The sequence below is a fragment of the Stegodyphus dumicola genome, chromosome 3 (genome assembly GCF_044657685.1).
Source record: "Stegodyphus dumicola isolate Sdum_Otavi_A_Nest chromosome 3, ASM4465768v1".
Lineage (NCBI taxonomy): Eukaryota > Metazoa > Arthropoda > Arachnida > Araneae > Eresidae > Stegodyphus > Stegodyphus dumicola.
The window spans coordinates 110887695-110903051 of NC_140770.1; the positions used below are offsets into that span (position 1 = coordinate 110887695).

General features: G+C 32.5%; 1 protein-coding gene across 3 annotated transcripts in view; it reads left to right on the forward strand.

Annotated features, from left to right (window-relative positions):
• Positions 1-1386: 1386 nt before the first annotated feature.
• icln (chloride nucleotide-sensitive channel icln) overlaps positions 1387-15357 on the forward strand; it is a 43610-nt gene continuing 29639 nt past the window's right edge. Inside the window, exons 1-2 of one of the 3 annotated variants that reach the window (XM_085813190.1) lie at positions 1387-1536; positions 4686-4812. In XM_085813190.1, coding sequence (XP_085669316.1) covers positions 4697-4812 — 116 coding nt within the window. In that variant the 5' untranslated portion in view covers positions 1387-1536; positions 4686-4696. Of the gene's footprint in view, positions 1542-4685; positions 4813-15357 lie in introns of all 3 variants that reach the window. The other 2 variants (XM_085813189.1, XM_085813191.1) reach the window with 2 other exon arrangements.

The window sequence follows — 15357 nt, forward strand, 5'->3', positions numbered from 1 at the left end:
AAGGCACCATTAAAATATGTCATTTCTATAATCCATAGTTCTATTTGGGAGAGCTTTCGATTTCTATATTCGATTCAAATCACTACTTCAATTAAGTCTTAATGACTTTTATTTACACGCATCTTTTATATTACAATATATACATAATTTGAGATTAATTTCAAATCAAAAGATGGGGATTATCCCCCCTACGTATCAAATTCTATCGAGAGAAAACCGAGTGAGCGACCGCTCTCTTCCAAGTTCGTTTTTCGACTCTACGTTGCCACTGGCTGAAGAGAAACTTTCGCTCATTTCGCGTTCGAGTTGTAACAATAAACATTGCGAACGTAAATTCTGCTCTTTTTTATATATACTTTAATAAAAGGAAACGTGTTCCTTCTTTTTATAAGGAAAGGAACCCGTTTTCCTTTCTAAACTTTTGAAAGTCGCCAACGCTTAAAAAATGATAAACTACGCCAAGGTAGAAACCCGCCTGTTTTTTAAGAAAAGATTCACTACAACAGTTCGCGTACGTAGAATCCATTCCTTTCGATGGGGTTCAATTGACGGATCTGACAACTCAATGCGCATGCTTGGTTAATGTTGGTGCGAATAGCTTAAGCGGCTAATCGCACCGGTGGTGCGAATAGCATCGGCCCCTCCGAAGGGTGTGAAGTGCTGATAAGAACGGACTACTGATAAGGAATGTGGCGTCTCTACGGAATAGTTACGAAGAAAAGAACCACATGACTTACTACTATTACTAACTATTGTATAATGCTAGAATCTTATGAAAATAATAAATAAAGAAATTTAATGGCACATTAGTGATAGAGAATAAGATATTGTATAGAGAACAGAATGTTACTTATATGAATATTCCGTGTCAGGGTTTTTTTGGATTTCTCGTGTTGATATAAACAGAGAACAAGCTGTTTGAAGTTTCGAAGAAGCGAAGTTTCCTTCTCAATTTGATGAATGAGACATTGCATAGGAAAGGTGCATTAAACTTTTTTAGAGAGTTTAAAACATTTACTGAAACACTTATTTAAAAATTTCGGAGCTATGTTTAGACATTGCCTCCAGCTTTCGTGATCGCAGCGCCAGCCCAGTAGAAGCAAGAAGATTTTCTAGCTGCTGCTTTCTCCGTTCGAATTCTGCAGTCTACTTTCCAATTAAATGCAGCTCCTTACGACGACAGTTAACAATGGTCTTCAAACTGTTTTCCGCGAATCAAAATAAAAAATTCGACATATATCAAAGAGATTGACGTGCAATGCTTTGCAAAACCAAAGCCGTAGCTAAGATTTTCAATGCCGGGGGACACTTGAAGATTTCGCGCTCCCCTCTTGTTTTTCAAGAATATACCATTCATTATTTTATTAAACATTTTATTTTGAAATTTGCGAGGGCTGGAGAAAAAAGTAATTTAAGTGATGCTAGCGAGCATTTTCGAAAACCTCTCGTTTATTTTTGTTGTTTGAAGTGGCATCAAAATAATGTAATTGTGAATTGTGTGGGAAACCGGCGAGGTATTTGCTTCAGATCAGAAAAGTAATGTATGTGTGTTTTTAATAAGTTTTTTGGAATATTTTTAGATTAGGTAAGGTTGAAGACATTATCCTCTGGAGTTCCTCGGGATAATTTTAGTTCAACGTTTCAGTTGCATTTTGTTTTAGTGGCTAGTTTCAAATGTTATGTATTCGTTTGTTGGAAATCTTTTGTTTTTAGAAATATGAGCTCATGAAATGTTATTCTTTATTGTCTGACATAATATTTATCATATTAAATTATTAAAGGTGCTTTTAAATTGTGGTGGAAGTATTAGATTTGTAGTTTCAAATTCATGAATAAGTGATAGGTATTTCTTTTTTCGTATTGCAAAACCAGTTATATTGTCAATAGTGAGTTATAGACGACACGCGGTACCCTTTTGTTCCATCTATTTCTGATTTCCGAATTTCTTCTTCTTTTTGTCTGCTTATTTATGCTGCCAAGAAAAACACATGTCTTGGATATCATAATCATACTTCAACTTACATTAAAAGACTGATGTTCTTTCAGATAAGTAATATCAAATCGGATTTCGTTTAAGCTCCGTAGTAAACTGTAACGTATAATTAAATTTTTGTAAAAATGTAATTTTTCAAATATTTTTATATCTTAAATTTTTTTCCTAAATTAATTAATTTGAGTTTTTTCTTGTTTTGCATGATATTTGTATTGCTTTTTTTTTTAAAAAAAAGTAAAACATTTACTTAATTACAATTAAAATCTGATAATTTGTTCATGAGGGATAATAAGCGAGACCATTGTTAAAATTTTCATTCTCACCACTGGTTTTAGTTAAGTAATTATAGAGTGCATTGATTGTATATGAAAAAAAAAATTACTTTCCAAAAAAAAAATTGAACACAAACAGAAGGAAAATATAAGATACAAACTTTTAGAAGCATGGACATGTGTGTGATGCACTTTGCATTGTGTTATTTTCTGTACTTATGGAATCTGTTAGTTCAATGCAGTAAATTAGTAAATATGTAATATAGTGTGTATATATGTAATAATTATTAATAAATATGTTATAAATACAGTCGAAAGTCTTTAATCCGGACTCGTCGGGACTTCGGCGATTCCGGATTATCGATTTTTCCGGATTAAAGATCATCAGTTTAAATCTTGTAAGATGGCATGCAGAAATTATAAAGTTGAAAATATGAAACCGTAATTTATAAAATAATGAGCAATTATGATCTAAAGGGTATCAAAATTTACAAAAAAAGAAGCTTAATATTTATTTGTTTACTTTATTAAACATTTATTTCAACGCGCGCATGCGTACCTTACGCATAGCTGAAATTAGAAAATTGCAACCAGAAAACTATTTGATTTGTATTCGTGATATTTATAATGACGAGGAATTTGATTTAAATCATATCAAAGACGGAGTACGTCGAGATTAAATACTACATTTAATAAGGAATTATAAGCCTAATAAAATAAAATCATCTGCCCTGAAGATAACGACAGTGCTGACAGATCAACTTCCAGTTCATTGCGCGCCGCGACGTCCCCCCCCCCGCGCGCAGAGCAGCGTGAAATTGATAAACAGATTTCGGAACGGTTAGATAAACAAAGGATATACCTTTATCCATTTTTTGTAGCAATTCGTTTTTTTGTTTGATGGACATCGAAACATACTTTCATTTTCTAGATCCTTTGGGAGCTCCAGCATCGGAAATTCTATTTGACATAATCGAAAGTTCAAGCTTACTTTTATAAAATTGCTCTTACAGTCTGCAAAAAATAATAAGCCGGATCCAATTAAAAGATTAAGAAACAACGCAATCATCATCATTAACTGAAATAGGTAATTAGATAATTTTAGCTTACACTGTCCGTTATACATTAAACACGCACGCGAAAACGTATTCTGCGCTTGTGCAGTCGTAAATGTCTTGCGCGCACGCGTAAAACGCCTATGAGCATGCGTCAACGTGGCACATGCGCAGAAAGATTTTAGCTTTGAGGTCCGAATTAACAACTTTTGACTGTAATAAGCTGAGAAGGAGAAAGATAATTAAAAATCTATTTCAGGGTACCCCTTGGCAAAAATTACTGATTTTTTGGCACCATTCCTGTTTACATCTAACATTTTCAGTAAAATGGCATCCAAAGCATAATTAAAACAAAAAATATATGATCTCAATAAACTGCATTTTAAATCAAACAAGGAAATAACATAAGAATAGAAATACATGTTATGTAATGTACGCAGTACGAAAAGGAAATATCATCTTATCTTATTTTAAAATTTCTGTTTCTTCGGTATGTGAGACACACAGGATTTTTGTAACAGCATCCAAAAGCTATTTAAAAGTATCTAATCTAGAGTCTTTATACCGTTCTCACATAAATTCACAAAAGTAAAAATAAAAGTATTTTCCAGACTGTCAATGACATTTCTTTCGAAAATCTCTTTTTATTACACCCCACATACCTTCCATAGTGTTGATATGAGCTCCGGTTTCCAAATCCTTAAATCTCGCTGAGTAATTTACCAAGAGGTGAACGAAGCCATTTAAATCTTCACTTATTCACCAGTCAATAAATGTTTTCTATCCCAATCATTCTAAAGTGTACAGAAACTTCAGGTTAATCCTACCATCAGCAGGCATTTTACGGTGCAAAGCTAAAACATAGCTGCATATATAAAATTGTGATTTATGTGTAGCACCCCTAGTGTTGTACCAATTTTTAAAAAAATGTGTTTCTGAAGAATTGTTCGTGTTTAGAAATAAAAATTGTTTTAATCATCAAGCCAATTGTGATTTTCCTTCCAGTCGTTATCTACGCAGCAGTCTTCTTGGCCACGATTAAAAAGTGAATTGATGTATACCCTAATCAAGCTGTTCTAATATTAAATTATTTACAACAAAATAAGTCATCACGCATATATATAGTGTACGGTGTCAAACCAAAAAAAAATTTAAATGCATTTTAAGCAGTTTTCCAATGGAAGTTGCCAAATTTATTTATTTTACAGATAATTTTTTTAATTTAGTGTATATAATTTTTTTAATGACATACGTAGTATTTTATCCATATGTATAGTGCTTAAGTACTTAATCTTTTAAGAATTTTATTTTGTGTTGGTAAAAATAGACCAGATATGTTTTATTTATTTATTCATTTATTTGTAGAATTTTCCAAGATGCTGTTAAAGAATTATGCTCCACCAACAGAAGGTATACATCATGCTGAGTCAAATGTCACAGCATATTTTGGGGATAAGAACTTGGGTAAAGGAACCTTATACATTTCTGAAAGGCAAGTGTAGATTGTTTATATATTTAGTGTTTTATTGGCCAATAATTAAACGAATTTCTTCAGAATGTTGCTAAAGTAAAGAGAAAGTTACTGCAAGTTTTATAGTTAATCATGAGATAAATATGAAGCTATTTGCAACTATTAGTTCGCCATTGTATATATTTTCTTAAATTAACAGATCATAGTAACTCAAGAATGCTAATTCAAGATAGACATTGTCATGTTTTCCATTGCCCATGCTCCAAAAAAGTATAATATAATATGCAGACATATCTTAGCTCTTCAAAGTAATCTAAGTTATGAAACAATGAAAATGTTAGGTACAACTCTGATATACGCCCTAATTTCACCAAATGTGGCAATATGTGTTCTGCCCTGGTTTTTGGCGCAATTGCGTGTTGTATGGCAACCCTGTTGACGTTGAAAAATCTTTCACTGGTTCACATCATGCTCTGTGTCTGAAGCTAGGGGGGAAAGATAAAATGGTGGAAGTTGTTGAATTGAAGTTCGGCAAAAGGAAATATCGTCGTGGCCATCCAATTGAGGGGCAGTGGGTATTTGGAGACGTGGAAAGAGGGTCTGGGAGATTATTTTTAGTGGTTGTGTATGATAGAAGTAGGGATTTGTGATTATTTGTTATTTTATTTATTTGTGAATCATAGTATGAATTTTCTGGATAGTGTGTCTGGCTGTCATATAAATACGATAGTGATTACGTGGCGGCATGTTAAAGGTGGTACGAAATTTGTGTTTCTGCTGTTTGAAAAAGCATTAATTCATGGTAAGTGCATTTTATTTTATTTTTGCTCTTATTTTGTAGAATGTTATGTTCATTGTTTTTCAGTATGAATTTCTGTCTTTATTGTTGTTTTTTTTAATTGTTTGAAATTTATTTTAGTTATTTTGTTGATTAGTGCGTACCGTCTACATTCTGCAATTCGTAGATGTTTTTTTAAAGTCGAAACAGAACGCTGTATACATGGTATTGGTTGATCTTTACAATATGGTAACTGGTAGTTTGGCGACATTTTGGAGGCGATAAAGGTTACTACCTGGGACTTTGGTAATAATGTGAGCAGTACTCAGTTCCGATTACGCATTATTTTGCGTGAGGGAAATGAGAGATCATGGGATATGTCATGTGATATTAATGGACGAATTACAGTTCTTTAATCGGAAAAGGGGGGAAATCGGGAAAAAATCTGGAAATTTTGTATTTAGCTTTATTCTGTGTTGTGTGAAACAGTGTTGGTTAATTTTTGGATCCCATGGCCCTAACTAAAGTGAATTCGAAATGGGTATTTAGGCATTGTGATAAAGAGAAATTTGCTTTTTATTTAGCGGAGGAAGTATGGAGGAAAAATTCGCAGAAAAAATCTTTCAATAATTTTATTGAATGAATTAGAAAAGTGTATCCGCCACGTAATCAAGATTCTGAAGAAGATTAGGTAAGTTAGTATTTTTAATTATTTGAGGATATTATTATGCATTTTTCTAAATATAAGGTGGAAAGGAATTTGGTATTATTGGGAAAATTGTTATTAGCAATGATTTGGTTTAAAGTAATTAGGATTGTAAGGTAATTTTTATTAATTTAATGTATGTGCTCATTTATATTTTAAGTAGTGTTTTTGAATTTAATTATATTTTAATGAAATGATAGTTATTTTGTGAATTTTATGTTTGTAGGAATTTGGTATACGTTTTAGTTGAAGTAAACGTGCATGGAAATAATTTAAATATCTGACACTAAGTATTTGTAATGGTTGCGGTATGAATTCGTTGGTGACGTTTATAATATAATAGATGATTTAGAGTTTTGGATATTTTATTTATTTTATATGTGGAAATGTTCATATTTGGAAAGGGTAAATACTTTTTCGTGATCAGGTAATTTCATATATGTTCTTTTTACCGGGTTTAAAGATTGAGAAAATTGTCATGTATTTTCATGAAATTTTTCTAATTTATGAGAAAAAAGCAGTGTATATGGATACAGTGAAGAGTGTGCGCAATGCCATTTTTGTGCAATTCTGGGATGTTTTTTTAAGTAAAAATAAGTCGACGTATACATGGTTTATGTGTATGTGTTATTTTGAAAAATGCGTAAGGAGTATGGTATTGTGCACTTTTTCCCAATTTTGCAGTGAATATTTGTAATGATTAAGCAGTTTTGTTTGATAAAATTTCTAGCATAAGTGTAATTCGGCTAGTAGATTGTTGGAAGAAGTGTTCAGTAGATAAAAAGAAAAGAAACTTGTCTTTACTTCGGGAAGACAAAATGGCGACGGGGAAAAAAAATAGAGGGTTGCTGTAGGAGAGTTGATTGCCAAATTTTTACCAAAAAATCGCCAAGTTACCATAATGTAAAGATCAACCATGGTATTCTTTGAAATTTATTGTTATGTTAATTTATTAAAGTGAGGTGTGCGTTGTTCGTAGATTCGTTTGTTGCCTAAATTGTGCAATTCGTAGATGTTTTTTAAGTTGAAACAGGATGCTGTGTACATGGTATTCTTTGAAATTTATTGTTGTTAAGTTAATTTATTAAAGTGAGGTGTGCGTAGTTCGTAGATTCGTTTGTTGCCTAAATTGTGCAATTCGTAGATGTTTTTTTAAATTTAAACAGGATGCTGTGTACATGGTATTCTTTGAAATTTATTGTTGTTATGTAAATTTATTAAAGCGAGGTGTGCGTAGTTCGTAGATTTGTTTGTTGCCTAGATTGTGCCATTCGTAGATGTTTTTTTAAGTTAAAACATATCACTGTGTACATAGACTCTTGTCAAATAATTTTGGTTAGGAATTCACGGTTTTGATATCTAAATTTTTTGTTTCTGTTTCGGATTTTTAGCTTAAATTGTGTGTTCAAAACGTGGTTTTTGCATTCGCGAAAACCGTGTTTTTGGAGATATTTTAGGCTTAAAGTTCGAAATGTAGACAAAAAATTTCGATAGCAATATGGCAGCGTGGAGTTTCTCGCCAAAAATATTTGCCGACTTGAGGGCGCATATCAGAGTAGTTCCAAATGTTAGAGTAATGAATACAAACTGTTAACAAAATTTAAAAAAAATTAAATAATTTTAAATGCATAAAACATTGAATTGAATCTGAATATTCAGCTTTAGATCTTGTTTTTCTTTCACAATTCTAGGCTGAAGTTCATTTGATTGATAAAGGTAATTTTGCCTTCCCCCCCACTCCCCGGTACTGGTACAAAGTTTCAACAAAAATATCTATTTTGACCGCTATTAAATGCATAAAGGACTTTTTCCCCAAAGGAATTATAAAACTGATTTAAAGTGGATTCAAAAGACATTTTTTCGTTGCGTCTGTACATATGTATGTATGTATTTCGCATAACTCAAAAACGAATAGCCTCAGAATGTTGAAATTTTGTATTTGGAACTGCTATAACATGTAGATGTGCACCTCCCTTTTTGGTTGCAATCAGCTGCACCAAAAGTATATAAATATATGTATAAGACCAAAAAAGGGTAAAAGTATAGTTTAGGGTACCCCTTGGCGATTTTTGGCGGTACATGGATACCAATTTTGTGCAGTTCTTTGACTCGTTATTTTGGCTTGCGAAGCGGCGTTTTTTGCGCCAAAAACCGCCACTACACAAAGCCAAAATAATAAGACAAACAATTGCACAAACGCGGTATCCATGTACACATCAACTTATTTTCAATTAAAAAAAAAAAAAAAACCCCGAATTGCACAAAAATGGCATTGCGCACTCCTTTGACTTTATCCATGTACACGTCGACCTATTTTCTTTTAAAAAAAAATTCCCAGATTTGCACAAAAATGGCATTGCCCTTTACTTAATCCATGTACACATCAATATATTTTCACTTAAAAAGTCAAAGGAGCACCAAATTCTACAATATAGGCAAACAAAAAATACATTTTAAACCAAACAATAAAATAACATAAAAAAGGAAAAACCATGTTATACATTTAAGCACTACCAAAAGCAAATATTCACTCATCTAAACGGTTTTTACATTCGACTAGACACATATCTTTCCTACATACAGGACACTTATTACTAAGTAAACCTTCATTTACACACCAGTCAATTAAAGCTCTTTTCTCTTCAAATTAATCTTACTACATTCGGCCATTCTACCGTCTAAAGAATCAAACCAACACGCACCACAAAAACGCTTACAAATCATCTCATGATTCAAAATATCCCAGAATCATGCACCCGATTATGTCACAATAGGGTTTCCATAACATTCAACTACTCAGGCTACCATAAATGAAACAACAACTTGGCGATAAATCAAACAACAACTTTGCCATAATACAAGGGGTACCTTAAAGTCTACTCTATCCCCCAAAAAGTATTAAGTACTTAAACACAGAATGTTTCAAAAACGTGCCTTTGGACGTAATTTAAAATCTGAAATCTTTCAGATACTCTTTTTTGCCATTTTTTTTCCTTCAACAAATTCAAGTATGTTAATATGTTTTGGCACTGTACACAGGATTTATAATTTTTTGGTATCTTCAACGAGCAGATGGGATGCACTTATGTCCGTTTTGAAAACAATCATACGGATACATGATGTCATCAAGAGCAAATGTTGTTAAAGAATTAGATCTCCAAATAACAGAAGTTCATAGATTATTGGAAAATATGGCATTAAATCACAAATCTTTGCAGTGGGGAGAAAATAACAGCATTTTGAAACAAATCAATTTAAAATTTTTGTTTGTTATCTGCATGGAATTTAACATTCCAAGAAATCGAAAATTTAAATAAAGCCTTGCAGTCAAAAACTATAACTGTCTATAAAGCCGCACACTTAATGGAGGGGCTATGTCTTTCATTACAGGAAATGGGAGAGAATATTTCTCAATGCATTTTTGAAAAATGTAAAACTTCAGCTTTAGAGATGAATATATCATCAGAATTTGAATAGAAATGAAAATGAAAAAATTAATAAATCAGATTGTGAGGAATTGATGTAACTTGTAGTTTTTGAGAAAAATATATTTTTATAGAAATTGAAGAAGTGTTCGAGGTTTTAATTCCACAATTGAAATGACGATACGAAAACTTAAATGGAATCTCTTCCAATTTTCAGTTTCTAACTGATGAACAATTAATGTCATTAAATTTAAGTAATTTAAAGGCAGCAGCTTATAACTTAGCACTTAAATATCCAAATGATATGAATGCTGAAAAAATTCATGAGAAATACCTAGTTTTAAAAACCATGCTATTTCAATAATTCTGGACATAAAAGCAGCTACAAGTTTAGAACATTTAAAAATAATTTACAATTATAATTTAGTTCAGTACAGTCAAAAGTCGTTAATTCGGACACCCATAATCCGGAATGATCTATAATCCGGACCTCAAAGCTACAAACTTTCTGCGCATGCGTCTCGTTGACGCATGCGCGTAAGACCTTTATGGCTGCGAATATGCGTGTGCATATGCACATAATACGTTTACGCGTGTACGTTTAATGTATATCGGACGATATAAGCTAAGCTAAAATTAGCTAATTCAGTTAATGTTGCAGATTGCGTTGTTCTTTAATCTTCGAATTGGATCCGGCTTATTATTTTGTGCAGACTGTTAGAGCAATTTTATAAAAGTAAGCTTGAACTTTCGATTATGTCAAATAGAATTTCCGATATATATTTACTAATATGTAAAGGATCTACAAAGCAAAAGTATGTTTCGAAGTCCATTAAACAAAAACTGGAATTGCTGCAAAAAATGGATAGACATATCCTTTGTTTATCTAACCAATCCGAAATCTGTTTATCAATTTCACGCTGCTCAGGGAAATGCCGCATCGCGCAATGAATTGGAAGTTGATCTGTCAGCAGTATCCTTATCTTCAGGGCAGATGTTTTTATTTGGCTTATAATTCCTTACTAAATGTAGTATTTCATCCTGATGTACTCCGTCTTTGATATGATTTAAATCAAATTCCTCGTCATTATAATTCGCTTCCGATAGTGAAGAAAGTGACACAGAGAAACGAAAAAATTTCAATTGACAAATTAGTCGGTATTCTCGGCACAGCAACTAACGGAACTTGAACAGCGGAACTTTGTAACTGAACAAGAAATTACGTCTGTTTATAGAATTAAAGAGAAAGTATTATCACATAAAACGAAGGAACTTAAAACAACTTACATTGAAAGAAATGTTTAATAAAATAAACAAATAAATATTATTAAGTGGTTTTTTTTTTTTTTTTTTTTTTTGTAAATTTTGATATTTTTTAGATCATAATTGTTCTTTATTTCATAAATTACAGTTTCATATTATTAATTTTATAATTTCTGCATGCCATCTTACCAGATTTAAACTGATGATCTATAATCCGGAAAAATCGATAATCCGGAATCGCCGAAGTCCCGACGAGTCCGGATTAACGACTTTTGACTGTATTATCCAAATTTAGAACCAACGTTAAGAATTTGTGGTAGCTTTAACGTTGCCAGTTACTGTAGCTAATGGCAAAAGAAGCTTTAGAAAACTAAAATAATAAAGAACTACAGTCAAAAGTCTTAAATCTGGACTTCGGCGATTCCTTATTATCGGCTTTTCCTGATTGTAGATCATCAATTTAAATCTGGTAAGATGATGGCATGCAGAAATTATAAAATTAAAAATATGAAACCGTAATTTATGAAATAAGAGCAATTATGATCTAAAGGGTATCAAAATTTACCAAAAAAAAAAAAAAGCTTAATATTTATTTGTTTATTTAATTAAGCATTTCTTTCAACGCACGCATGCGTAAAGCATACATTACCCATAGTTGAAATTAGAAACTTGCAACCAGAAAACCATTTGATGTGTATTCGTAATATTTATAATCATGAGGAATTTGATTTAAATCATATCAAGGATGGAGTACATTGAGCTGAAATACTACATTTAGTAAGGAATTGTAAGCCGAATAAAATAAAAACATCTGCTCTGAAGATAAGGATAGATCAACTTCCAGTTAATTGCACAGGCGACCCCCCCCTACCCCGCGGAGCAGTGTGAAATTGATAAATAGGTTTCGGAATGGTTACAGAAACAAAGGATATGCCTTTATCCATTTTTGCAGCAATTCAACTTTTTGTTTAATGGACATCGAAACATGCTCTCGCTTTGTAGATCCTTTGGCAGCTCCAGAATTGGAAATTCTTTTTGACATAATCGAAAGTTCAAGCTTACTTTTATAAAATTGCTCCAACAGTCTGCAAAAAATAATAAGCCGGAGCCAGTTAGAAGGTTAAGGAACAACACAATCTGCAACATTAACTGAAATAGATAATTTTAGCTTAGCTTATACCTTCCATTATACATTAAACGTGCATGCTTAAACATATAAGTGAAAATGCGTAAACGTATTATGCATGCGTAAACATATTATGCACATGCGTAAACGCGTATGCGCATGCATAAAGGTATTATGCACATGCGCAGAAAGTTTGTAGCTTTGAGGTCCGGATTATAGATCATTCTGGATTATGGACGTACGGATTAAAAACTTTTGACTGTATATAAGATTTGGGGGGGGATCAAACATGGCCATTCTCTCTATAGAACATGAGTTAAAAAAATCAAATAGATTTTGAAAAAGTGATTGATAGATAATTAGATAATTTTAGCTTAGCTTATACCATCCATTATACATTAAATGTGCATGCTTAAACATATAAGTGAAAATGCGTAAACGTATTATGCATGCGTAAACGTATTATACACATGCGTAAACGCGTATGCGCATGCATAAAGGTATTATGCACATGCGCACAAAGTTTGTAGCTTTGAGATCCGGATTATAGATCATTCTGGATTATGGACGTGTGGATTAAAAACTTTTGACTGTATATAAGATTTGGGGGGGGGGGATCAAACATGGCCATTCTCTCTATAGAACATTAGTTAAAAAAATCAAAAAGATTTTGAAAAAGTGATTGATGGTTTTGCTTCTTTAAAAGCAATACAAATTAAATTATAAATATGCTTGAAATGTTTATGCCATAAATTTTTGAGCAGATGTTTAATTCATACTTAATATTATTTGCTCTTTTCAAAAAGCATATTTTTAATGTTTTCCATTTCAAAATTGTTAATTATTATATATGTTTAACTTTGTGTTATAGACAAAGTTATAATTAAATATTACTGTAAGAGTTATTGTATTTTCACTAGAAATGTTTACTTTTAATGCACGTAAAATATATATAAATATAGTTAATTTTTTTCTATATGTATATACATGCAATGATGCATATATATGTAGGCTATTCAGAAAGTAAGGAACGATTTGGAATTAAAAAGAAAGGAAAAAAAGCTATTATAGATATCAGAAAGAACGATTAAAATTCTACTTTTCTATATAGTCACCAAACAAATTGAGGCATTTATAGCGGTAGACAAGCTTTGAAGTTCCTTCATCATAGAATTCTGCCGCATGCAATCTAAGCCACTCAGTGATGCGCTCCTGCAGCTCCTTGTCGTCGTCAAAGCGCTGTGTTGCTAGCCAGTTCTTCATTCTCAGAAACAAGTGAAAATCACTAGGTGCAAGATCGAGACTATAGGGCGGATGAGGGAAAACCTCCCATTTGAATGAATTAAGTTTTTGAGTGCGATTTGCCATGTGAGGTTGGGGCATTGTCATGCAAAAACAAAATTTTGGACGTCAACTTTCCTCGGTGCTTGTTTTGAACTGCTCTTCTGAGGTTGTGGGAAGTTTGACAGTACTGCTCAGAGTTTATTGTGGCACCATGTTCGAGAAAATCAATCAAAAGCAGACCTTGCCTATCCCAAAACACAGTCGCCATAATCTTCTTTGATGACAAGGTTTGCATAAATTTTTTTGGTCTTTTGGGGAAACTCGTGTGCCCCCACTGCATGGACTCTAATTTTATCTCGCAATTCACATATCTCATCCACGTCTCATCACCAGTTACGATTTGATCCAGTAATGAATCACCATGTCTGTCATAGGCCTCCAGAAATGTCAAAGCTGCCCCCATTCGCTGACATTTATGGTGGTGTGAAAGCAATTTCGGCATCCATCTTGCACAAAATTTGCACGCAATGAATCTGAACTTGATCTGTCAGCACTATCCTTATCTTCAGGGCAGATGTTTTTATTTTATTTGGCTTATAATTCCTTACTAAATGTAGTATTTCATCTGGATGTACTCCGTCTTTGATATGATTTAAATCAAATTCCTCGTCATTATAATTCGCTTCCAATAGTGAAAAAAGTGACACAGAGGTTATTGAAAACGAAAAATTTTGATTGACAAATTAGTCGGTATTCTCGACACAGCAACTATAGGGCTTCAACAGCGGAACTTTGTAACTGAAGAAGAAATTATGTCTGTTTATAGAATTAAAGAGAAAGTATTGTCACATAAAACGAAGCAACTTAAACAACTTACATTGAAAGAAATATTTAATAAAGTAAACAAATAAATATTAAGCTTTTTTTTTTTTTTTTTTTTTGGTAAATTTTGATACCCTTTAGATCACACAGGGTTCGTAGCGGCCCTTATAAGTGCTTATAAGTCCTTATATTTAAAACTAAAATATAAAGGCCCTTATAGGTGCTTACTTTTTCTTTAAAGCCCTTATGCCCTTATTTTTTTGTTTTTAGTGCTTATTTTTTTGCTTTTAGTGCTTTTTTTTTTTTTTTAATGAATGCGCTATTTTTCCCTGTACCAAAGCCGAAACTAAATAAACAACTTTTCTTCCTAATATGAAATGTGAGATAATGAATCATACTTCCGGAAATAGCTTTCCCCCCTTTTTTTCTGCATAACATAACCTTTGGTGTGCACGAAGAGTACAGAAAGGTTCCCGTCGTTCTATTGGTCAAAGAATTGCGAAAGCAGTAGAAAATTCCGGTACATTCGGCATTCTTTTCCTCCCACCCAAATACTACACACGTTTGAATTTCTATCAAGATCCAAAAAATTTGCATTCTCGTTCTGCTTGGTCAGTTCATATTCGTGTTTATTATGATCATTATGCTTATATTAGGAGCATATGTATGAATGTTTATAATAACATAGTTGCAGTAACTGAAGTATGGTAAACTTCCAAAAATGGTTGTGTTTTAACACAGATTAACTTTCTAAGGAATAATATTAGGAATGGCTTAAATGAAGGGAAAGTAATCGAATAGTCAAAATAATTTCATTTTTTGGGCCAATACATTATACAGTACGAAGATTGGGAGGTTCTCCCCTTAGTTCGCAAAATCTCGAATATTGGAACTGTTACAGTTCACTGCAAAACAAGCAATGGACCTTTTTTTTTTTTTTTTATCACTTTCCAATCTGGATTGAATAGGACTAAAAGTTCTGTGGTATACCAAGCAAAGAATGATTCTATTCCGGAAATTTAACGCCGTCTGTTGAAAATTAGAATGAAAAACACCCCAGTTATTTAGTTCTTTATTCTCCCAATACCGGCAGCTGTTGATTCCGATTGCGTAATATCACGTAGGAAAGAATTAGGGCACACGTATTGCGCAATAATGTTTG